This window comes from Humulus lupulus, chromosome 4 (genome assembly GCF_963169125.1).
Source record: "Humulus lupulus chromosome 4, drHumLupu1.1, whole genome shotgun sequence".
Taxonomy (NCBI): Eukaryota; Viridiplantae; Streptophyta; class Magnoliopsida; order Rosales; family Cannabaceae; genus Humulus; species Humulus lupulus.
The window spans coordinates 248,758,471-248,785,209 of NC_084796.1; the positions used below are offsets into that span (position 1 = coordinate 248,758,471).

Consider the following 26,739-nt stretch of genomic DNA (forward strand, 5'->3'; position numbering starts at 1 on the left):
GGCAAATACTACATAATTAAGTTTTATGCCTCTATCGAGGTCCATCGAGGCATATCGAGGTAGCCATTTCCCCCTTATGTGAATATTTTATCGAGTCCCATCGAGGCATATCGAGGTAGTCGTTTCCCTCTTATGTGAGGATGTTATCGAGGCCCATCGAGGCTCATTGAGGCATATCGAGGTAGCCATTTCCCTCCTTATGTGAGGGTTTTATCGAGGTCCATCAAGGCTCATCGAGGCATATCGAGGTATACAAATAATATAATACATGAGGGTCTATCGAGGACCATCGGGTCCTATCGAGGCAGACAAAAAACCCAGAAAAAAAAATCAAGAAAGGAACGAAAATTTATCCCGACAGTGAAAAATTACAATAAAACATGAAGGCATACACAGATCTGTTCGAAATAGAAAAAGCAATGTTGATAAACAAGTTTCCTCACTACATATAACAAATATATACTTACTCATACGATTTTTGATCCGAAATACAAAATGAAGTCCTTGCCTTGAAATGATTCACAACTTGCCCTGAAATAAGCTCGAAAATTTGTATAGATTAAGTTGCCTTATTTTTTTGTGTGCACAAGAGCTTGAGAGATAGAGATGGAAAATATGAGAGATAGAGAGGGAGAAGACAATGGGAGAAAAAGAAGGAAATTTATAATAGTAGCATTTTTGGTAATCTAAAGAATACTAGAATAAAAATATGAGGTTTTTTTCGGATCAAATTTCCTAAAAAAAAAAAAAAGAGAGAGACAATGTGTGCAAGTGCTGTTACTAGACTCATACATGATAGAAAAAAGGAAACATTAAACAAAAAATTAAAAATAATTATAATAAGGAACATGTTAAACAAGGAAATATTAAAAGTATTATATAAAGAAAGAAAAAAGATTCATTTAAAACTAACAGAAAGTTTAAAATTAACGTGATCTCAAGGAGAGTGGCACAATGAACCATTAAAACAAAATCTAGGAACTAAAAGGTAGAACTCAAAACTCAGATTTAGTGGCCACGAGGAAGGAGTGACTCGACCACAGAAGATGACATTTCAATACCATCGAACTCTTCTTTACGAGTGAACGTTAACCCCACCGTCGTCAGCCCCATCGTCGATAAGTCCGGCAACGGCACATCCCTCTCCGAAAACGACACGACTTGCTTCATGCTCGGTCTCACCCCCGGTTCCGAATGTGAACATAACAACCCCAGTTTCAATACCAACTCTACTTCCTCCTCTGATACGACTCCAGCTCTGGTAAAATCCGATTCTATCAGATTCGAATCCATGGCCTCGATAATCCTTCCTCTGCACCAACACGAGAAAACCCAGTCCACCAAAACAAGCTCCTCCTCCGTCGCCGTTCCTCTCCCTTCAATGGGTCTTCTTCCACATGCCACTTCGAGCAGGAAAGCTCCGAATGCGAAGACGTCGACGCTCGTTGTGGCCTTTCCTGTCCGGGTATGCTCCGGGGCGAGATACCCAAGTGTTCCAACGATGCGGGTTCTCTGAGGATCTCTTCCATGGTCGTATAATCTAGCTAAACCCACGTCTCCTAACCGGCTGTTTAACTCGTCGTCAAGTAGCACGTTACTGGCTTTCACGTCACTGTGGATGATGACTCGTTCCCATTGATGGTGCAGGTAGCATAGACCAGAGGCAACTCCCTTTATGATCTGGAATCTTCGGTTCCAATTTAGTGTCGTTTTTGGTTTGTCGAATAGGTATTTGTCCAGGCTGCCATTGGGCATGTAATCGTATACTAAAAGGAGCTCACGTTTCCGGCGACAGTAGCCCAAAAGGGGCACCACATTCCGGTGACGGAGCCGGCTGAGACTGGCGATTTCAGCCACGCATTCTCTCATACCCTGCCTTGATTCATGAGAGACTCTTTTGACAGCGATCTCTGTTTTGGAGGGTAAAACTCCTTTGTAGACTCTACCTAACCTCCGGTACTCAATGCATCTTTGTCCTTGAAACCTTTCGTGGCTATGTACAAATCTTTGTATTTATACCTATAAAGTGCATATTCTAGCTCCCAATCTTCAATTAGATCTGCAAATTTTATCTTTCTTCTGATGAAATGAGCCAAAGTCAAGATCACCGGAGCCACCAAGCTCGAACAAATCACCGGTAACCCAATTGTCAAAAATTTGGATTTTGGTTTGGATCCGAGTCCGACCCGAGGCAGCCTTGGGAGGTTGGTAGAGTCAAGCTCTTGAGCTTCGCCATTAATCTTGAAGCTCCAACCCTGAACATAGTGATTACTAATAATAGAGCCTGATGCGGAAGAAAAACCAACATACATGGTGTCCCTTATTATCGGTGAAAGATCTATGGTCAAAGACAATAGCGGTTTCTGAGGTTTAACAGCTTTGACCGGAGCTAAGGTCACGTTCATCTGCTTTTTAACTCCGTCATATTCGATCCATACTTTCATTGGTTTACCACTTATAAGAGATAAGTTCGTAAACCCACCTTTTTTTTCGTCAAAATACATCGCCGGCGAAGATATAACCGAGGCTAAATCATTAATGTCAATCCCCACGTGATTGTTGTTGATGTCTTTGAACTCCGGGTTTTGAACCGTATCGAGCTCGACGCCGATGACTCTGTTAGCAGTGTCGCCCACGTTGGATACGTTAAAAACGCCAAGGTACTGGCTCGGAAAAGCACGGGGAAGACCTCTCGTCGGAGTGATCACGAAAATGATGCCGTGGCCGCTCAGAGTTGCGTACTCCGATCTTATGCCGAAGAGGAATGTGGTGGAGAAGGAAGAAACGGTGCCGTTTGGGGTGGCCTTGAAGGTGATTGGATTTGGAAAGAAAGAAAGCATGACCCGCTTTCTGTTTTGTGTCGTTTGTGAGTCTCAACAGGTCATTTGAAGTTATTTGAGCTATACCATCGAGGTCCAGGTCGCCTGACTTGAATCCATTGAAGGTGAAATTCAGATGACCATGATCATCTTGGGATGGTGCTGGTACTACTGTTATGGTTATTGAGAGGAAGAGAAGCAATATCGGAAACTTAGAAAACATGGCTTAAACTAGTTATATTCACTGTTTTCTTGCGCTAGTAAGTAAGGTAAGCCCTTTCGTAATTTCGTTACTTCTGACATATATAAGAACATGGCTTAAAATATATTTTTAGTGTTGACTTGAAAGTCAACCAAAACCGTGTTTTCCATTTAACTTGCCCGTGTCACTTATAGGGGTAGTGGTTACTTGGATACCTTTATAGGGCAGTTTGAGAGGCATGGTCTTTTTGAAAGGGCACAGGCATGCCCGTTGGGGCAGTTCTTTAAGGCGAAACCGTTTAGTTTTTCTGGGGTTCTGCTGCATCAGCTAATGTTGTGTAAGGTAGAAAGCAAGAAGTCTAAAGAGGGTCAGTTCTACATGGGCAACACTCTGTGTAGATTTGGTATTGCAGAGTTTGCCCTAGTTGCCGGGCTAAATTTTGGGAAATCACCGTCCCCAGATGAGTTGAAAGAGCATCTTTCAAGTGATCGGATCATCCAGGAATATTTTAATGGTGATTCGAAGGTTAGTTTTGGTGAGTTGGAAGATGCTTTGAAGGCCTCGACAAACCAGAAGATGCATTTAAGCTGGGTTTGTGCTATTTGATAGAGGGGGTACTGAATGCTCAAGAGAAGACAACGGCGATATGAGGAGATTCCCTGAGGATGGTTGATGATCTTGATTACTTTTTCAAGTATCCATGGGGGAAGTTGTCATTTAAGAAGGTTAGCAGAGGAGTTTAGAAGGACATGAAGAAGCAATTGAAACACTATGAGGACAAGAAGAAAGATGGTTCAAGCAAAAAACAAAAGGAGGCGAAGTATAGTTTCTATGGCTATGCACCCACACTTCTTTAATGGGCTTTTGAGGCCATGCCATCTCTCGGGAGTAAGTTCGGTGAGAACAGTGGGAACCAGATTCTGATGATGCTTAGCTGGGCTACGAAGACTGATATCACTATTTCGACAGCACAGTTGGTTCCTATATTCGCCAACTATCGAGTAAGTTCCATTTTATCTTGTTAAATGTCACAAATTAATTGATTAACGATTTATTTTATTAAAGTTTTCCTGACACATGTTATTCAACCATGCAGTTGGTGGTATTTTCCATGCTGAAGCCACGTCCCGGTGGGGTAGTCTACTACAATAGCCTCCCAGAAGTTGATTTCAGGTTATTCCCTGAGTTGGAATCAACTGTGGGGGAGGCTGGGACTGCAGCGGAGGAAGCAGTAGTACCTGAGAAGGAGGCAGAGAAGCTGGCAAAAGTTGTAAAGGAAGCCTCCATTTTTTACGAGGATGTCCCGAGGGTTGAGGATGGCACTTTACAAGCCTGTGTAGCTTCCTCTAGTCAGGTTGCCCAGCCTGATTATGAGCAATTGATGCAGAGGCTCAAGAGGGTTGAGGAGGGCCAGGCAACCTTACTTCAGAATCAGACTACGATCATGGCTCAGTTGGCGCAGCTGCTTTCAGTGGTCTCAGGTCGATCCACCGACGTAAGATCAGATACAAAGTCTGATATCTTGCCTGCAGACTACGAGCCCGGTGATCAACCCTCCACTCCACAGGCCTAGACATCTGTAGTTGCTCATACGTCAAACCCTTCTCCACGGGCAGAACTTGATTTTTCAGCATCCCTGAAAATCCAATCCCTATTTTCGAGTTCCCAAATATGGAAATAGTCGAATCTTCAACAAAATAAAAAACAAAGAAAAGGTCAAAAAGTTAAACTACAACATAAAACAGCAAAATATCGATTCATATCGAGGTCAAACTATCACACTATCGAGGTCAACCCATCGAGGCCAATCGATTCTAATCGAGTCCCATCGAGGCAAATACTACATAATTAAGTTTTATGCCTCTATTGAGGTCCATCGAGGTAGCCATTTCCCCCTTATGTGAAGAGTTTATCGAGTCCCATCGAGGCTCATCGAGGCATATCGAGGTAGCCATTTCCTCCTTATGTGAGGATGTTATCGAGGCCCATCGAGGCATATCGAGGTAGCCATTTCCCCCTTTATGTGAGGGTTTTATCGAGGTCCATCGAGGCTCATCGAGGCATATCGAGGTATACAAATAATATAATACATGAGGGTTTATCGAGGACCATCGAGTCCTATCAAGGCAGACAAAAAACCTAGAAAAAAAACCAAGAAAAGAACGAAAATTCATCCTGACAATGAAAAATTACAATAAAACATGAAGGCATACACATATCTGTTCGAAATAGCAAAAGCAATGTTGATAAACAAGTTTCCTCACTACATATAACAAATATATACTTACCCGTACGATTTTTGATCCGAAATCCAAAATGAAGTTCTTGCCTTGAAAGGATTCACAACTTGCCCTCAAATAAGCTCGAAAATTTATATAGATTAAACTGCCTCATTTTTTTTTGTGTACAAGAGCTTGAGAGATAGAGAGAGAAAATGTGAGAGATAGAGAGGGAGAAGACAATGAGAGAAAAAGAGAAAAATTTATGATAGGAGCATTTTTGTTAATCCAAAGAATACTAGAATAAAAATGTGAGATTTTATTCTGTTGATATAATTTTATCATTTTGTCACTTAATGCATTAAAAATCAAATTTCCCTAATAAAAAAAAAAAAAAAAAAAGGCAGACAATGTCTGAAAGTGCTGTTACTGGACTCATACATGATAGAAAAAAGGAAACATTAAGCAAAAAATTAAAAATAATTATAATAAGGAACATGTTAAACAAGGAAATATTAAACGTATTATATAAAGAAAGAAAAAAGATTCATTTAAAACTAACAGAAAGTTTAAAACTAACGTGCTCTCAAGGAGAGTGGCACAATGAAACATTAAAACAAAATCTAGTAACTAAAAGGAAGCCAAATGGGTTCACGCAGTAGAACTCAAAACTCAGATTTAGCGGCCACGAGGAAGGAGTGACTCGACCACAGAAGATGACATTTCAATACCATCGAACCCTTCTTTACGAGTGAACGTTAACCCCACCGTCGTCATCCCCATCGTCGATAAGTCCGGCAACGGCACTTCCCTCTCCAAAAACGACACGACTTGCTTCATGCTCGGTCTCACCCCAGGTTCCGAATGTGAACATAACAACCCCAGTTTCAATACCAACTCTACTTCCTCCTCTGATACGACTCCAGCTCCGGTAAAATCCGATTCTATCAGATTCGAATCCATGGCCTCGATAATCCTTCCTCTGCACCAACACGAGAAAACCCAGTCCACCAAAACAAGCTCCTCCTCCGTCGCCGTTCCTCTCCCTTCAATGGGTCGTCTTCCACATGCCACTTCGAGCAGGAAAGCTCCGAATGCGAAGACGTCGACGCTCGTTGTGGCCTTTCCTGTCCGGGTATGCTCCGGGGCGAGATACCCAAGTGTTCCAACGATGCGGGTTGTCTGAGGATCTCTTGCATGGTCGTATAATCTTGCTAAACCCACGTCTCCTAACCGGCTGTTTAACTCGTCGTCAAGTAGCACGTTACTGGCTTTCACGTCACTGTGGATGATGACTCGTTCCCATTGATGGTGCAGGTAGCATAGACCAGAGGCAACTCCCTTTATGACCTGAAATCTTCGGTTCCAATTTAGTGTCGTCTTTGGTTTGTCGAATAGGTATTTGTCCAGGCTGCCATTGGGCATGTAATCGTATACTAAAAGGAGCTCACGTTTCCGGCGACAGTAGCCCAAAAGGGGCACCACATTCCGGTGACGGAGCCGGCTGAGACTGGCGATTTCAGCCACGCGTTCTCTCATACCCTGCCTTGATTCATAAGAGACTCTTTTGACAGCGATCTCTGTTTTGGAGGGTAAAACTCCTTTGTAGACTCTACCTAATCCTCCGGTACTCAATGAATCTTTGTCCTTGAAACCTTTCGTGGCTATGTACAAATCTTTGTATTTATACCTATAAAGTCCATATTCTAGCTCCCAATCTTCAATTAGATCTGCAAATTTTCTTTTTCTTCTGATGAAATGAGCCAAAGTCAAGATCACCGGAGCCACCAAGCTCGAACAAATCACCGGTAACCAAATTGTCAAAAATTTGGATCCGTGTCCGACCCGAGGCAGCCTTGGGAGATTGGAGGAGTCAAGCTCTTGAGCTTCGCCATTAATCTTGAAGCTCCAACCCCAAACATAGTGATTACTAAAAATAGAGCCTGATGCGGAAGAAAAACCAACATACATGGTGTCCCTTATTATCGGTGAAAGATCTATGGTCAAAGACAATAGCGGTTTCTGAGGTTTAACACCTTTGGCCGGAGCTAAAGTCACGTTCATCTGCTTTTTAACTCCGTCATATTCGATCCATACTTTCATTGGTTTACCACTTATAAGAGATAAGTTCGTAAACCCACCTTTCTTTCCGTCAAAATACATCACCGGCGAAGATATAACCGAGACTAAATTATTAATGTCAATCCCCACGTGATTGTCGTTGATGTCTTTGAACTCCGGGTTTTGAATCGTATCGAGCTCGACGCCGACGACTCTGTTAGCAGTGTCGCCCACGTTGGATACGTTAAAAACGCCAAGGTACTGGCTCGGAAAAGCACGGGGAAGACCTCTCGTCGGAGTGATCACGAAAACGATGCCGTGGCCGCTCAGAGTTGCGTACTCCGATCTTATGCCGAAGAGGAATGTGGTGGAGAAGGAAGAAACGGTGCCGTTTGGGGTGGCCTTGAAGGTGATTGGATTGGGAAAGAAAGAAAGCATGACCCGCTTTCTGTTTTGTGTCGTTTGTGAGTCTCAACAGGCCATTTGAAGTTATTTGAGCTATACCATCGAGGTCCAGGTCGCCTGACTTGAATCCATTGAAGGTGAAATTCAGATGACCATGATCATCTTGGGATGATGCTGGTACTACTGTTATGGTTATTGAGAGGAAGAGAAGCAATATCGGAAACTTAGAAAACATGGCTTAAACTAGTTATATTCACTGTTTTCTTGCGCTAGTAAGTAAGGTAAGCCCTTTCGTAATTTCGTTACTTCTTACATATATAAGAACATGGCTTAAAATATATTTTTAGTGTTGACTTGAAAGTCAACCAATACCGTGTTTTCCATTTAACTTGCCCGTGTCACTTATAGGGGTAGTGGTTACTTGGATACTTTTATAGGGCAGTTTGAGAGGCATGATCTTATTGAAAGGGCACAGGCATGCCCATTGGGATAGTTCTTTAAGGCGAAGCCGTTTAGTTTTTCTGGGGTTCTGCTGCATCAGCTAATGTTGCGTAAGGTAGAAAGCAAGAAGCCTGAAGAGGGTCAGTTCTACATGGGCAACACTCTGTGTAGATTTGGTATTGCAGAGTTTGCCCTAGTTACCGGGCTAAATTTTGGGAAATCACCGTCCCCAGATGAGTTGAAAGAGCATCTTTCAAGTGATCGGATCATCCAGGAATATTTTAATAGTGATTCGAAGGTTAGTTTTGGTCAGTTGGAAGATGCTTTGAAGGCCTCGACAAACCAGAAGATGCATTTAAGCTGGGTTTGTGCTATTTGATAGAGGGGGTACTGAATGCTCAAGAGAAGACAACGACGATATGGGGAGATTCCCTGAGGATGGTTGAGGATCTTGATTACTTTTTCAAGTATCCATGGGGGAAGTTGTCATTTAAGAAGGTTAGCAGAGGAGTTCAGAAGGACATGAAGAAGCAATTGAAACACTATGAGGACAAGAAGAAAGATGGTTCAAGCAAAAAACAAAAGGAGGCGAAGTATAGTTTCTATGGCTATGCACCCACACTTCTTTAATGGGCTTTTGAGGCCATGCCATCTCTCGGGAGTAAGTTCGGTGAGAACAGTGGGAACCAGATTCTGAGGATGCTTAGCTGGGCTACGAAGACTGATATCATTATTTTGACAGCACAGTTGGTTCCTATATTCGCCAACCATCGAGTAAGTTCCATTTTATCTTGTTAAATGTCACAAATTAATTGATTAACGATTTATTTTATTAAAGTTTTCCTGACACATGTTATTCAACCATGCAGTTGGTGGTATTTTCCATGCTGAAGCCACGTCCCGATGGGGTAGTCTACTACAATAGCCTCCCAGAAGTTGATTTCAAGTTATTCCCTGAGTTGGAATCAACTGTGGGGGAGGCTGGGACTGCAGCGGAGGAAGTATTAGTACCTGAGAAGGAGGCAGAGAAGCTGGCAAAAGTTGTAAAGGAAGCCTCTATTTTTTACGAGGATGTCCCGAGGGTTGAGGATGGCACTTTACAAGCCTGTGTAGCTTCCTCTAGTCAGGTTGCCCAGCCTGATTATGAGCAATTGATGCAGAGGCTCAAGAGGGTTGAGGAGGGCCAGGCAACCTTACTTCAGAATCAGACTACGATCATGGCTCAGTTGGCGCAGCTGCTTTCAGTGGTCTCAGGTCGATCTACCGACGTAAGATCAGATACAAAGTCTGATATCTTGCCTGCAGACTACGAGCCCGGTGATCAACCCTCCACTCCACAGGCCTAGACATCTGTAGTTGCTCATACGTCAAACCCTTCTCCACGGGCAGAACTTGATTTTTCAGCATCCCTGAAAATCCAATCCCTATTTTCGAGTTCCCAAATATGGAAATAGTTGAATCTTCAACAAAATAAAAAACAAAGAAAATGTCAAAAAGTTAAACTACAACATAAAACAGCAAAATATCGATTCATATCGAGGTCAAACTATCACACTATCGAGGTCAACCCATCGAGGCCCATCGATTCCAATCGAGTCCCATCGAGGCAAATACTACATAATTAAGTTTTATGCCTCTATCGAGGTCCATCGAGGTAGCCATTTCCCCCTTATGTGAAGATTTTATCGAGTCCCATCGAGGCATATCGAGGTAGCCATTTCTTCCTTATGTGAGGATGTTATCGAGGCCCATTGAGGCATATCGAGGTAGCCATTTCCCCCTTTATGTGAGGGTTTTATCGAGGTCCATCGAGGCTCATCGAGGCATATCGAGGTATACAAATAATATAATACATGAGGGTTTATCGAGGACCATCGAGTCCTATCAAGGCAGACAAAAAACCTAGAAAAAAAACCAAGAAAAGAACGAAAATTCATCCTGACAATGAAAAATTACAATAAAACATGAAGGCATACACATATCTGTTCGAAATAGCAAAAGCAATGTTGATAAACAAGTTTCCTCACTACATATAACAAATATATACTTACCTATACGATTTTTGATCCGAAATCCAAAATGAAGTCCTTGCCTTGAAAGGATTCACAACTTGCCCTCAAATAAGCTCGAAAATTTATATAGATTAAACTGCCTTATTTTTTTTTGTGTACAAGAGCTTGAGAGATAGAGAGAGAAAATGTGAGACATAGAGAGGGAGAAGACAATGAGAGAAAAAGAGGAAAATTTATGATATGAGCATTTTTGTTAATCCAAAGAATACTAGAATAAAAATGTGAGATTTTTTTCGGTTGATATAATTTTATCATTTTGTCACTTAATGCATTAAAAATCAAATTTCCGTTCAAAAAACAAAAAAAAGCAGACAATGTCTGAAAGTGCTGTTACTGGACTCATACATGATAGAAAAAAGGAAACATTAAGCAAAAAATTAAAAATAATTATAATAAGGAACATGTTAAACAAGGAAATATTAAACGTATTATATAAAGAAAGAAAAAAGATTCATTTAAAACTAACAGCAAGTTTAAAACTAACGTGCTCTCAAGGAGAGTGGCACAATGAAACATTAAAACAAAATCTAGTAACTAAAAGGAAGCCAAATGGGTTCACGCAGTAGAACTCAAAACTCAGATTTAGCGGCCACGAGGAAGGAGTGACTCGACCACAGAAGATGACATTTCAATACCATCGAACCCTTCTTTACGAGTGAACGTTAACCCCACCGTCGTCATCCCCATCGTCGATAAGTCCGGCAACGGCACTTCCCTCTCCAAAAACGACACGACTTGCTTCATGCTCGGTCTCACCCCAGGTTCCGAATGTGAACATAACAACCCCAGTTTCAATACCAACTCTACTTCCTCCTCTGATACGACTCCAGCTCCGGTAAAATCCGATTCTATCAGATTCGAATCCATGGCCTCGATAATCCTTCCTCTGCACCAACACGAGAAAACCCAGTCCACCAAAACAAGCTCCTCCTCCGTCGCCGTTCCTCTCCCTTCAATGGGTCGTCTTCCACATGCCACTTCGAGCAGGAAAGCTCCGAATGCGAAGACGTCGACGCTCGTTGTGGCCTTTCCTGTCCGGGTATGCTCTGGGGCGAGATACCCAAGTGTTCCAACGATGCGGGTTCTCTGAGGATCTCTTCCATGGTCGTATAATCTAGCTAAACCAACTTTTCCTAACCGGCTGTTTAACTTGTCGTCAAGTAGCACGTTACTGGCTTTCACGTCACTGTGGATGATGACTCGTTCCCATTGATGGTGCAGGTAGCATAGACCAGAGGCAACTCCCTTTATGATCTGGAATCTTCGGTTCCAATTTAGTGTCGTTTTTGGTTTGTCGAATAGGTATTTGTCCAGGCTGCCATTGGGCATGTAATCGTATACTAAAAGGAGCTCACGTTTCCGGCGACAGTAGCCCAAAAGGGGCACCACATTCCGGTGACGGAGCCAGCTGAGACTGGCGATTTCAGCCACGCGTTCTCTCATACCCTGCCTTGATTCATGAGAGACTCTTTTGACAGCGATCTCTGTTTTGGAGGGTAAAACTCCTTTGTAGACTCTACCTAATCCTCCGGTACTCAATGCATCTTTGTCCTTGAAACCTTTCGTGGCTATGTACAAATCTTTGTATTTATACCTATAAACTCCATATTCTAGCTCCCAATCTTCAATTAGATCTGCAAATTTTCTCTTTCTTCTGATGAAATGAGCCAAAGTCAAGATCACCGGAGCCACCAAGCTCGAACAAATCACCGGTAACCAAATTGTCAAAAATTTGGATCCGTGTCTGACCCGAGGCAGCCTTGGGAGTTTGGAGGAGTCAAGCTCTTGAGCTTCGCCATTAATCTTGAAGCTCCAACCCCGAACATAGTGATTACTAATAACAGAGCCTGTTGAAGAAGAAAAACCAACATACATGGTGTCCCTTATTATCGGTGAAAGATCTATGGTCAAAGACAATAGCGGTTTCTGAGGTTTAACAGCTTTGGCCGGAGCTAACGTCACGTTCATCTGCTTTTTAACTCCGTCATATTCGATCCATACTTTCATTGGTTTACCACTTATAAGAGATAAGTTCGTAAACCCACCTTTCTTTCCGTCAAAATACATCGCCGGCGAAGATATAACCGAGTCTAAATTATTAATGTCAATCCCCACGTGATTGTCGTTGATGTCATTGAACTCTTTGCTTTGAATCGTATCGAGCTCGACGCCGACGACTCTGTTAGCAGTGTCGCCCACGTTGGATACGTTAAAAACGCCAAGGTACTGGCTCGGAAGAGCATGGGGAAGACCTCTCGTCGGAGTGATCACGAAAACGATGCCGTGGGCGCTCAGAGTTGCGTACTTCGATCTTATGCCGAAGAGAAATGTGGTGGAGAAGGAAGAAACGGTGCCGTTTGGGGTGGCCTTGAAGGTGATTGGATTGGGAAAGAAAGCATGACCCGCTCTCTGTTTCGTGTCGTTTGTGAGTCTCAACAGGCCATTTGAAGTTATTTGAGCTATACCATCGAGGTCCAGGTCGCCTGACTTAAATCCATTGAAGGTGAAATTCAGATGACCATGATCATCTTGGGATGATGCTGGTACTACTGTTATGGTTATTATGAGGAAGAGAAGCAATATCGGAAACTTAGAAAACATGGCTTAAACTAGTTATATTCACTGTTTCCTTGCCCTAGTAAGATAAGCCCTTTCCTCCAATGGAATTGGAATGGCGCGAGAAAAAAAATTAATAAATATTTTATTATCTTTTTATAAATTTTTGTATATATATATATATATATATATGAGTGTGATATTATTATATTTAAATATTTTATTTTTTAAAATGAATAAAATATTTTAAAAAAATATAATATTTAAATAATGTAAAGAAAAAAATAGAAAAACTAATGTATGGAATAATGTAAAAGTTTGAGGTAAATTATAAAAAAAATATGTTTTGGAAGTGTATTTTGTAATACACTTTCTCTATAATATTTAGCTAAAACTCACAAAAATATATTCCATCAGCTTATTTATAGATATATTTATAATAGTTATGCACAAACTTTAATTAATCTATATCTATATTAACATAACATTTACATATCATTTATATAATATTTTAATATTATTATTTTTCTTTATAAACTTTCTCTCTTCCATTTAGTATATATATTTATTATTTCTTTTTTAATTATTTTATTTTACTTTAATTAATAAAATATATTTGAAGATATAATATTTAAATAATGTAGAAAAATATATAGAGAATTTGATATATAATATAATGTAAAACTTAAAGGTAAAATAGAAAAGTGTGTGTTTTGAGAATGTATTTTAAAAGATAGAGTAGAGCATCTATTGAGAATGCTATAAGAACATAGCTTAAAATATATTTTTAATGTTGACTAGAAAGTCAACCAAAACCGTGTTTTCCATTTAGCCTGTCCCATACGTGGCATCCAAGTGTCAATAATCTTTATACTATATAATATTAATATAAATTATATATTATTTATCATCCCGTAAATCACGCGCACGCAATTACCTAAATTGACTTTTTGGTCATCTCATTTCATTAATGTCTATTCTACTTCTTTCTATTCTTATTTATCATTTTTGTTATTTTCTCAAACTTTCTCCATCTAATCTCCATTAAAACAAACAATTACTTGTATTGTCATTTTGTACTTTTTGATTTATCTTTTCTTTTCTCACACCAATCTGCACGCCTTACATACTCAGAATTGCGTGACTTATGATCATATAGGATAGATTGCTAGATTTATTAACTCAAAGATTAATCTAAAAACTTATAACAGTAGTTGCCTTCAGATATGATCCATATTGCATGCTATCTCTACTTCAGAAATCTCTGAAGGAAGGATTTAGAAGAACATTTTTGATAATAAACACTAGTATTTTATTGCTTCGAAATTCTCTGATTTACACAAGGAGGGATGATGGCCTTATATAGCCACATCCTTCAGCAAACAAACTTAACCAAACATAACCAAACTTAACCCATCCTAGTCAAAACCATCCATGGTTGGGATAGGATAAGGGATAAGATAGGATTTCCCGACAAAGACAAAAGCATAGGTAAGGGATAAGATTCCCCGACAAAGACAAAAGGCTAAACAACAAAATGATAAGATTTCCCGACAAAGACAAAAAGCTAAACAACAAAACCTTATGGCTGAAATAGTTATTTAAATATTGTCTCATGACTAATTTCATAGTCAGAGTCATATGTTGGGTCTTCATGAAGTGGGTTCCATCCTGTCGGTTCTTCATCCTCGTCACTGCCAGCTGGAGGACAGGCGTCGTATTCTGTCTATATCACGTTCCATTCGTCTCCTGTGTAATGGAAGAGATAGGGGTCTTGCATATCTGCAGAGTCAGCATATGGGTTTTGTGAATCTTCAAAGTAGTAATTTTTTCGCAAAACTACCCCTTCAGTATCGGTCAATTTGTACAGAGACAGATATTTTTGTTCTAATGTTTCTTCGAGTTTGGTGACCTGATCTGTTTCATTTTTTGACAGATGGAAGGCTTCAAGGGACCTTGTTATTTTGCGAGTATAGTCGGAAGGGAATGTCCCCCAAGGAGCATCTTCTTCTGGTTTGGGCCACAATTCCGGAGGTATAATCTGGTTTTTCTCAAACAGACTCTTTTGGATGTCCATGTACTCTTGGCCTCCAAGACCACATAATGGTTCATCTTTTGACCCGTAGACTTCGAATGTTGGATTGGTAACTATATTCTGTTCTGCATCGAGCTTGGCATTGAGGCTAAGGAAGAGAACAGTATAATAGTTCATTAAGCTGGCAACATTTGGGCTTGGTGGGTAGATAAAAGTGGGCCTGTTATTTTGGGCCTTTTACCATTCAGCTGATAAGACCCTTTTCCATTCTTCCAGTGGGGCAAACCAGGACAAAATATCTAGTTGGACTTGGTAGGCTGGCTTGAACCTTTCTTGGTCCAAGAATGATTTATGGATGTGTGTAAGGCCATAGTTTGTACTTCGACAGCTATGGTGAAGACACTGGCCAAGTACCAGAAAAGGTGGGCTATCGGTTTTGGTGTGAAGATAGCATCTTGGAGAGGTAGGATTTGGGCAAATGGATACTTTGGATGGATTCCAAAGTCATTTTGTATAGAAGGTCCAAGCTTGGAGATCATGAGATTCTGGATGAAGATTGCTCTGTGGGTTGCTCTTTCTCTGGCTGATTTTTTGGATTTTTTTGAAAGGATCTTCTTTGCATCCCGGGGGAAAGATTGGGTGTGTCTGATAGAAGAGGAAGATGCCATTATGAATATGATTGGGATTGTATGTGGTGATTTTTGGATGACAATGGGGATAGTTCTTAGTGAGTATCCTGAGGCTAGATTTATAGCAGGGGTGATCTGGATAAGAAATCAGCTACAGTATTGTTTTTTCCTTGAATGTGTTTAATGTCAAAGGAGTAGTTGTCAAACCAAACTGCCAATCTTAACAGTTGGGCATTTGTTGTTTTGCTCTTTTTTAGACTAAGCATTCCTTTTGACGCGGCAAAGTCAGTTTCTACCAGGAAATGGTGTCCTATCAGATGGAATTCAAATTTTGTGATACCCATCTTTATCGCCAATAATTCTTTCAGGGTAGAGTGATAATAGAGCTGAGAATCTTTGAAGTGACCACTCTTGTATCCACATATTTTTCTTTTCCCTGTCTTATCTTGTTCAAGTAGGATTGCTCCCCAATACCGATCACTAGCATCTGTCTGTAGGATTCTTTTCCCATCAGAAGGAATCTACAGAGGTGGCAGTGTCTGCATTATCTCTTTTAGCTTTTTGACTGCTACAGTTTGCTCTTGTGACCATGGTGGAGTATGCTTTTTAAGCATGTCGCTGAGTGGTCTTGTCAGTTCCGAGAGTCGCGAGACAAAATCCCGTAAATAGTTTACAATCCCTAGGAACTGTTGAATTTGGACCTTTGTGAAGTCTTTTTCGGGAAACTTTAACAACTCTTGGGCTATATGTGGTTGGGCTTCATATTGGCCTTTAACTAGCTTCATCCCCAGAAAGTCAATTTGGGCTTGTCCGATGATCATCTTCTTTTCGGATAGCATGACCCCATGGGCTTCTGTGAGAGATATTAACTGGGCCAGAAGATTTTGATGGGCTTGCTCATCTTGTGAGAAGAGCAATATGTCATCAATGTAGATTAGGGCCTTATCTAGAATAGGGCCATAGATCTTAGTCATGGCCTTTTGGAATAGTGATGGAGCTGTTTTGAGACCGAAGGGGAGGACAGTCCATTGATAATGGTGGTTTGGAATGCAGAAGGCCGTTTTGGGCCTATCTTCTTCTTTAATACCCAACTGCCAAAACCCTGCCTTGAGGTCAAATTTAGAAAATATTTGGGCCTTCGACAGGCTCGCAAATAGAGAATTTTTATTTGGTAGGGGGAATTTATCGTCTGCCAAAAATTCATTCAGAGGCTTATAATTGATGACCAACCTCTGTTTTCCTCGGGCCTATTCTGATCTCTTGTTGACGTAGAAAGCATGGCATGCCCATGAAGAGGTTGTTGGTTCGACCAGTCCTTGTTGTTGTAGTTCTTTGCATTCCTCAGTTGCCATTTTCTGATGCTCTGGGTTCATACCTGGGTGGCTTGCCTTGGTAGGGTTAATATCTTCATTGAGCTTAAATGGTAAACTGATGAAGAACTGATGATTTTTCCAAAGAGGGTGGTCACATTTCTGGAGGAATTCAGCATGACTTGTGGCACAAGAGTTTTCTATGAGTCTTTGTTTGACTTTGGAGAATGGATCAGGAGGCATGAGAAAATAGTTTGGTATAGATTCCCATGGAGCAAAATGTTGTTTGTAACCAAGGCCACCAGGAAGAATTCTCAAACCCTTTTTCTTAGTGTAGACATCAAAACCAATGATTAAATCTTTCCCAGGTAATTTTGAACAAATTACTCTATGAATGATAGAACATCCTGGGAAGAACTGTAATTTGATTGGTTTATTGATGAGCTCTGTATAGAAGATGCTTCCGTTTGCAGCGTGGAAGAATTGTTTTTCTTTCCTCCAATATTTTGGAGGGAGAACATCAGGGTTCATCATGGTGTATGAAGCTCCTGTGTCGAAGAAGGCTGCTACTTTGACTGGCCGAGCATACTTTGTAGGGAGGATCTGCATAGAGATGATTGGCGACGGTTGTATTGTATTGATGGCTGCCATGTGGTAGAACTCATCTGGGGTCTTCTGTTGTTCGAACGCACAGAGGGATTCTGAATTGATCTCGTCATCAGTAGAGAAGATGGATTCCATATCATTTTCTTCTAGCGATATGCCCGTTGTTTGTTGAATGTGGGAGATTAGTTTGGCAGTTTTCCCTTTGGGGCATTGTTTGGCATAATGTCCCTTTTCACCACAGATAAAACATCTGTCAGACTTTTTCCTGAAAGAGCGTTTCCTCCTTAGAAACTTGAAGGAGCGGCGTTCTTTTCCCCTTGAGGATTTAAAGGTCCTAAAGGTTTTAAACCTTTTGTTGTGTTTCCTTTTTTCTGGACGACAAGAACATGCTGATTCTGATTGGCATTTGATTCGTAGTCCCTTTTGGCTGCAAACCTTTCCAAGCTTCTTGGATTGTTTCATAAATTCTTGGATAAATTTATGCTGAGAGCACATCTTTTCCAATGCCTTTAGAACTAGTTGATAAATTTCTCCAATCGTAGCATCAGCTAAGGTTCTTCCTGCTCTCGAGAGAAGTCTGAAGGTTTCTTCTCCTAGTGGTTCTGGTATGGAAGAGAGGAACGCCTGTATTAGATTTGGGTCATCAATTCCACCTATTTGGTAGAATCGTTGAGTCATCTTTTTATAATGTTTTTCCAAATCTCTCTTATCCATTGAACAACACTTTAGTTTAAAGAATTATGCGCGAAGTCTTTCAATGACTTGAGCATCTTGTCCGCAGAACTCAATATACAGGTAGGTCAGGGCATTTGTGACAGATGGAAGTTGCAAAAACGTCATTTGTCTGTAATCGCCCAGACTTGTCCACCAATCTTGTAGGGTGCCTGTAAAACAGGAAACAAAGCTGAGGAGAATCGTTCCTGTCTGTGCTTCCGGTCTTTGTGATTCTAGGCTGAGCCAAGCTTGAAACTTCTGGAATCTTTCGCGCCATCTTGATGGAGGGAGGTCATCTAAAGTAAAAGTTTGAAAATTTGAACCTTTACTTTTTCGTTTTGGGGGAACATGCGGTGTTGTTGATTCATTTCCACTTTCGTCTTCGTTTGTGATAATTGGTTCGGTCTGTGAGTTTGATTCAGCTGGTTGCACCATCAGATGTGGGAATGTTTCATCGTCATCGCTAGACAAAGTTTTACTGGATAAGCTCTCGGAGTCACTCAGTATGGAATCATCAGAAGTTGAGCTTATTTCTTCAGACCAGTCACCCGAAGATCAAAGTTCTTCGACTTGTCACACGAGTCTATACCATAACCAAATAACAACCTTTAGCATCACATAAAACTCTATTGTGCCCACTCATATATCCTATGTGTGCATGGGCCATGCACACATGGTGAAAACTATTCATAACATTCAACTAGGCATAATTACACATAAATTCATCAAAAGAATAATGAAAATTATACCTATGTTACATGCATGGTCCTTATGTAAAAATCATATGGTTGCATAATAGACACATTTTTGAACGTAAAAGTGGAACACAAATTCGACCCTGATACCGTAGCAGACCAACCTCAGAAATAGAATAGTCCTTAGCTACCCCAGCTAAGACACTCTCTCTAATCTCCTGTAACTGAGCATCCACCAACTAACCCACCTTAATCCGCCCCAGTAGGGTCGATTGCAAGGTAATATTGGCCAACCGGCCCACCACCAACTCTATCTTGTTCTGGCTATCTCATCAGCCAACTCTCTCGATATCTGTGTGGAACTAAATAACTGACCCGGGCCCTTTCGACTCAATGCATCCGCCACTACGTTGGCTTTCCCTGGGTGGTAAAGAATATCACAGTCATAGTCATTTACCAACTCTAGCCAACGCCTTTGCCTTATGTTCATGTCCTTCTACGTGAAGAAGTATTTCAAACTCTTATGATCGGTGTATATCTCGCACTTCTCCCCATACAGATAATGCCGGCAAACTTGTAGTGCGAATACCACCACTGCCAATTCTAAGTCATGGGTAGGATACTGCTGCTCATACTCCTTTAGTTGCTGTGATGCATAAGCTATAACATTCCCGTTCTGCATCACAATATACCACGAACTTTCCTCCATCCGAAGGAAGACTTAGCACAGGTGCAGTAATAAGTCACCGCTTCAACTCTTGAAAACTATTCTCACACTTGTCTGACCAGACGAACTTCAAATTTTTTCGAGTCAATTCTGTCATCAGTGTAGCAATCTTCGAGAACCCTTCCACAAATTGTTTGAAATAACCTGCTAACCCGAGGAAACTCCGAACCTCCGAGGTGTTCCTTGGCCTTGGCCAATCTCTCACAGCCTCCACCTTAGACGGATCCACCTTAATCCCATCTTTGCCAACTATATGTCCAAGGAATGTCACTTCTGGTAACCAAAACTCACAATTCTTACACTTAGCGTACAATCAGTGCTCTCTTAACCTCTGCAAGTGCTGTCAAAGATGTAACTCGTGCTCTGCCTCTGAACTGGAGTATACTAAAATGTCATCGATGAAGTCAATGACGAACTGTTCCAAGAAGTCCTTGAACTCCCGATTCATTAGGTCCATGAAGGCTCTTTCATTCTCTTGAAGTGTCTTAATATGAGGTATACATGTATAGAGACAGTTCCAGATTCAATACAGAAACTCGTCCATTTGGAAACTTTGGATCTCAAGTACACATTGGTGAAAGAATTGCCAAAATGGATCCACAAGCTTAAAAAATTGCGCCATCTCCTAGTTTCTTGACGAAGTAGTACGATTATTAGTGGCGAACCTCAAGTAATCTGCGTTTCTAATTCAGGTATTGGATCCATATCCTCTTTACAGAAAGTATCTTTGATAGCAGTGGAAAATGTTGAAGTCATTGAGCAATTGAGATGTTTGAAGCAACTGAGGAAAGTTGGTCTTGCCAATCACCATGAAAAAAATGGAAGGGAATTGTGCGAGTCCATTCAGAAAATGGAAAATCTCTGCAAAATCAAAGTTAGAGCAGCCACAGCGGAGAAGTTACTTGATTTGGATCACATAACAAAGCCTCCTACGAGTATCCAACACTTGAATCTAGAAGGTGGTCTAAGGAGATTTCCAAGCTGGATTAAGTCTCTTTCGAGTTTGGTTAAGCTTGTACTCAAGTCTTCAAAGCTAAGGCTCAAGGATGAAAGTAGTAGTCCACTGGAGAATCTTGAATCTTTACAGTGTTTGATGGAGCTTGAAATGGTTGATTACTACGTGGCAACCAAGTTGGTTTTCAAAACTAATACGTTCAAAAGCCTTAGGAAACTACATGTGGAGCAATTTGATGAGCTAAAGGAGGTTGTTGTAGAGAATATGGCATTGGTTATGTTGCAAAAACTAACCATATGCAAGTGTGAGAAATTAAAGGCACTTCAAACATGTTGTTCTCTTGGAAAACTTGAAGAATTGGATGTGTATGGGATGAGTGGTGATTTTATTAATGATATTCGAAGGAGGATTAAAGAGGGTCAGCTGAAAAACCATATTAAGAGATTTAATGATGAAACTTCTTCATGTCGTAGTAGTAATGCTGGCCATGCATTAAGCAGGAGAATAATGTCTTATCGGCATATCTCATGATAGAGTAATGATATGTGCCCCCAAACATTACACACAGTGACGTGCTTTTTAAAACAGCGGATCTCAGTTTTAATAAATGTGATTGGCTAGGCTAAACTAGTACATCACTGTGTGTAATGTTTGAGTGTATATTTTAGGTGCACATATCATTTCTCCTCGTGATATATCTGATTAAAAATGATGGTGAGCAAATGTTTTAATTTCTTTGTGAGTATTCTTCTACATTAATTTACAAATATACCCTTTGTCAGGAAGTAATTTTATGGTGTTAGTTTTGTCATTTGAGGCTTTGTGTGTAATTTCACTCTTTTGTTGTTTTTTTCTTTATTAACAAATATTGTGTGATTTTGTTACTTTGTTAGTTTTTTTGCACATTTGTAATTTTGTGTTATTTTAATGAAAGAAAGAGATATAATTTATTTTGTCTTTACTAACACTTAATAAGAAACACTATACATTTTATATGAATTCAAGACAACCTATATCATGGAAATTCTTAAGGAATATTAGAGCTCAACCAATGGTGATTTTGACTTTAAACACATGGTTTAATAAATATTTTTCTCTAATTTTTCAAATTTTGTTGAAATTTTAGCACAAATGCCTCATACGTTTTATATTATTTGGCAATTTAGTCCTTGAGTTCTATAACCATTAACAATTAAGTTCTTATATTTTACTTTTTTTTTAACAAAATTATTAGTTTTTGAATTTTATTTAGAGGTGTTATAGTATTTAGACTAATGTCAAAATTATTAATAAAAACTTAAAGGAATAATGGTAGCAAGACTAATCAAGTAGTTATAATTCTTGCAGTTAAATATCTATGTAAAAATTTTGACGGCAAAACTACTCAAGTAGTAACAATTCTTGCAATTAAATAGTGGAATTTCTTGCACTTAACTTCATGTCGTTTCTTCAAAAAAAAAAAAACTTCATGTCGATAAGTCAAATGTTAAAACTAACACTTTGGCACACATGGCAGTCCCTAGGTACGTCGCTAGTGTTTGGGAAGCCTTTAGCTTGCGAGATATACGCTCACTCTTTTCGACAAGATTCTCCTTCCCATTGTTGATGTCGAAAGTGAATTCGAAAGACCCTTTGAAAGCATTGTTTGTATCGTCTTGAGTTACAGGAACCGTAGCTAGAAAGATGATACTTGTAGTGCCCTGGGTAGCAATAATGATATAAATTAAAGGTGTGGGCCCAACATTCCTTACTTGGCCAAGGACTGGATACTGTATCGGGCCCAAAAAATTGCCTCAATTGTTGGGCTATTGTGACAGTCAGTATCTCGTGATCTATAGTGGGAAAGACCAGGTAAAGCTATAAAATCGCACATCGCATGGGGAAGGTAAAGTGTGATGATTATAAGACTGTGTAGGTATAGGACTACATAGTTGAAGATGACTTAAATGGATTGATGGGTACTACATATGCCTACCAGATGCATCTTCTTTTCGGTAGCCCATCACTTGAGAACTCCAAAGTTAAGCATGCTTGACCTAGAGTAGTCTTATGATGGGTGATCTCCTGAGAAGATTTCCCAGGAAGCGTGTGAGTGAGGACAAAACACGATGGAAAGACTCGTGTTGGTTTGTAGGGTCAGTCGTCATTTCAGGAAGCAGCCATAATGACATGGGACGTTACAGCTGTGTTTCCTTCTACACAAAGGGTAAACTTCCCACGCGATGGAGAGGCCCTTGGCGAAGCATGCGTAACTAGAAACTGCATGGTACTGTTCACACTTTGCGAAACACATCGTACATTTTGAGCCTCGTTATCATTTTTGGCCATGCAGGGCATCACGTTGGTTGTCTCGTTGGAGCACAGACCTGAAGATTGACCCTCATTGGTCACAACCTTCTAGGGTACCTTTTGGGCTAAGTCCTGAATGGTTGTACCTGAGCTCAGAGACGTGGAGCAGGCCTACATCGAGAGAGTTGCTTTTGCAGGCTGAGACACACTAGCAAGACTGTTAAGGTTCCTAGGAGATTTTTGAATTTCTGCCACTAATGGGGTCGGAGTGGTGCCGGTCTTTCAAAGCTTTCTCTTCTTAGGTTGAGGCGATTTTATCATTTCGATGAACTCGGCTGATGGAGACGCTGGGAGAGCGTTCCTTTCAACATTGGATTGGGCCTTCGAAGTAGCCCAATCAAGAAACCACTTCAGACAGACTGAGTGAAATGGGGATCGCTCCTAGCTTTCAGCCTTTATCGACTCCATGTGCATGGGATAACTTTGCTATTCGTAGTTCTTAATAAGGGTAGGTTGAAAGCAAAACTTCATCTCGTGATTGAGTATGCTGCATTTAAAGCAGATTTTGGGCAGATAGACATACTTAAATTGCAACCATAAGGGAGTTAAGTTCCCCCTCTAGATCGGAAACCCAGAAACAAGTAGCTTTCCCAACTCTATCACTGCCTGGAACTTGAAAGTGCCTGAACCATATGTTAGGGCTCTCTCTGGTATAGTGTAAGTCTTCCCAGTTCTTGCTACCACCATATGCAAACTGACATTCTTCCAAAATTCAATGGGGATGTTGTGGACATACACCCATATCAGGGTGGTTGAGAATTCCACTCTTGAATAACTTACGTCTATCGGGCATGGCTCAATGGCAAGCAGAGCACCGCTGACGGACCAAGGTCTTCGATCTAGAATTCTTTGAGCGTCATCCATATAATTAAAACGAAACATAAACATGCCATTATGGAAATCTTGGGTCGACCAACCCTCAAATGAGGCCCAGGCCACCTTCAAGGCAGCCTTAAGAATATTGAAGGGTATTCATTTTCTTTAGAAAATCTTATCTAGGAGCAGGTTACCGTGGACATAAGCATTGTCAGACGGAACCAATTCCATTTCAAGATCCTCCATTGAAATTTGGAGAGCTTCATCGAACCACTCTGACAGCTCTGGTGCTTCAACGACTTGGAAACTCATGTTGAAGAAGATTAATTGTAAATAACAGACACAAGAAACAAGAACACGCGATTTCTAAGACACTTACTAGAGATCCTAGCTCATCTAGATCACTTTCTTCTTCTTCTTCTTCTTTTCCCTTATTTTTCCTTCCATAGAACATCGTTATGCCTCCTCTCACCTATGGAGGTTGCTAAGCTGGTAAAGTTGGTCATGGAATGTAACAGCGGAGAGTACATAGTCTCTGAGTGTGCGAATTGCTGGCTTAGCAGCGTCCCCACTCAACACATTGCCCTGATGTTGGGCCATCTTTGCTAACCATTTCTGCTTTCTGTTACGTCTGCAAGTCCTCTCAATTTCAGTATTAATGGGCAAAAGATTGTCAGTCCCTCTACGTCACATATACCATTTGGCACCTGAAATTAAGATTCTCAAACACAACAGTTAGAGACAATTAACACAGAAAAATCAAATTAGAATAAAAATTAATTGTATTGATATTAATAAAAATAAATCCCTGGCAACAACGCCAAAAACTTGTTGTGTAAAATTGACACGCAAGCATACGTAATCGACACAAGTAATACAATAATAAATAAAGATCGTTCTCACGAAGATTGATTTACTAATTATCAACAAATTAATTTTCTATTTCTTTTTGGTCAACAATAAATTAGTTTCAACAATATTAAAATAACCAAAGCAATTTTAATTTCATCACTAAGGGGTTGTTTTGGTATGGAGTAAAGTAAATATGGGAACGAGAATCTAAATCCCTTCCTATGTTTGGTTCAAATTTTAATGGGGTAAAATTAATAATTTGTGTGAGCCCCATGTATTTTAAGGGTAAAGTGAACATTTTTGTATACAAGAGTTTAATATTACCTCCATCCTAAGTTACTCTACACTTTCAAAGCAACTCAACTACTCAAAACAAACAACTCCTAAGAGAGTTTGATCCTCCACGCCGCAAAACTCATCTTCTAGTGCAAGGGAGTCATAAAGGTCGCAAAATCATCATCATTCATCTTATCGGAATCTTGACTCGGAAATCTGGTTGGAAGTTTGAATGAAACCACCATGAAATACCTCACCTCTACACCACATCTTTAGAGAGAAAAGTCGAAGGCAAAATATTTCATTTATTTATGTTATTTTAGTAATAAAAATAGATTTTTGAAGTGGATTCTTTTGTATTTTAGTTTTGTTTTTCAATAATATTTATTTTTATGTATTCTTTCTGAATTTAAGCTTGACCAAATCAAAAATATATCCCGCGTATGGGGTTATATATGCGTATGGGGTTAGCATCGCATGCATGAGGTCCATTCCATATGCATGTGACTTTTCTTTAATATTCGTTGGAATTTTGGGTCTGATTAGAGTGGAAAATCAATAACTAAGGTAAGTCTACGCTCCAAGTACAAGAAGATATATCACATCAACATCATGTGCATGTATGGACCATTTATTTAGTTACATATATGATTATGAATGGATCAATTCAAAGTTTTTTTTTTTTTTTTTCCTTTTGCTTTAAAGAAGTTTGGACACAGTTAAGATACATTAAACATACAAGGGAATTCTCATCTCGGCCTTCACTTTAAGTCTTATCGGTGACGTTCTCAGTGTTCTCGACTTGTAAGAAATTTTCGGCGCGATTTTTTTTATGATCGTGTATATTATAGCTATTTAGAGCATCTGTAAATTTTCAGAAAATTCCGAATAGTTTACAGTACCGAAAATTAGGTTCAACCATGTTGTTTTCCACGCGCATAAAAAAAATTAGTCACGCGTGCAACAACATGTTTGAACTTAGTTTTTGGTACTGTAAACTATTCAGAATTTTTTAAAAATTTGTAGGATACTCTAAATAGCTATAATATACACTGTCATAAAAAATAATCGCACCAAAAACTACTCATAGGTCGAAAACACTAAAAGTTCTACCAGTAGGGCTTAAAGTGTAAGCCTTATAAATATATAAAAAAAATTGTCATTTATATATGAGTTTATACTTTTTTGAACCCTGTGTTTTGTCTTATTACCTGTTTGGACCCTGTGTTTTGAAAAATTACTTTTTGGACCTTATGTTTTGTAAAATGGTTAAAATAAAACCCTAAACTCAATTTTGATGAAGAAAAAATTAAATATAACAATACAGTTTTTAAGTAGAATGATTTTATTTTTGTTCTGAATTGTTAGTTTGGTAAATTATTTGTGATTTTAGTTGAGAACTCATTGATCAAAATTGAATTTATTGTTCTATTTTAACCATTTTACAAAATACAGGTAGAAAAAATAATTTGTTAAAACACAATATACATAATATAATATGTAGTAAGACAAAACTAAGGATTCAAAAAGTATAAATCATTTATATATTAATGGGAAAGCACATATTTACTTTTTATTGGTTATTGATTGGTTGGTTCTATTATTATTTGTGGTTGCAAATGCAGCAACAACCTCTAGTCAACGAAAATGTTAACACTCTCCTCTCCTGTAAAGAAAATGATTGGTTACCTTAGTCCTAGAAAAGTAGAAGCTTGACTTTTTCTTTACATGAGTTTCTAATTATAATTATTCTATTCACATGTTCACGATATTACGTAATAATTACACCAATAACGTCGTAATGTCACGTAATTTCCTTCCTATTTATTTCCTTAATTATTATACGATTGATCTAAAAGACCAAACCGAAACCGAGTCAAAAACTCTGACTAATGCTTTTCTATAAAAACAAAGTGTGTTTCATGGTCTCTGCAGAAACACAATCAAATTGGTAGAGAGAGATTGATTAGCTGAGCTCTGCAGAAAACCAACAACCAATC

General features: G+C 39.7%; 1 protein-coding gene and 2 pseudogenes across 1 annotated transcript; all 3 read right to left on the reverse strand.

The window, feature by feature from the left end:
- Nucleotides 1-696: 696 nt before the first annotated feature.
- LOC133831647 (L-type lectin-domain containing receptor kinase IV.1-like) lies at nucleotides 697-3,075 on the reverse strand (annotated as a pseudogene).
- A 2,626-nt stretch (nucleotides 3,076-5,701) lies between these two features.
- Nucleotides 5,702-8,013, reverse strand: LOC133831648 (L-type lectin-domain containing receptor kinase IV.1-like; annotated as a pseudogene).
- A 2,567-nt stretch (nucleotides 8,014-10,580) lies between these two features.
- Nucleotides 10,581-12,841, reverse strand: LOC133831649 (L-type lectin-domain containing receptor kinase IV.1-like). The gene has a single exon (XM_062262021.1). It carries the CDS (start codon nucleotides 12,818-12,820, stop codon nucleotides 10,802-10,804), a length of 2,019 nt encoding a protein of 672 aa, XP_062118005.1. The 5' UTR covers nucleotides 12,821-12,841; the 3' UTR covers nucleotides 10,581-10,801.
- Between the last annotated feature and the right edge of the window lie 13,898 nt (nucleotides 12,842-26,739).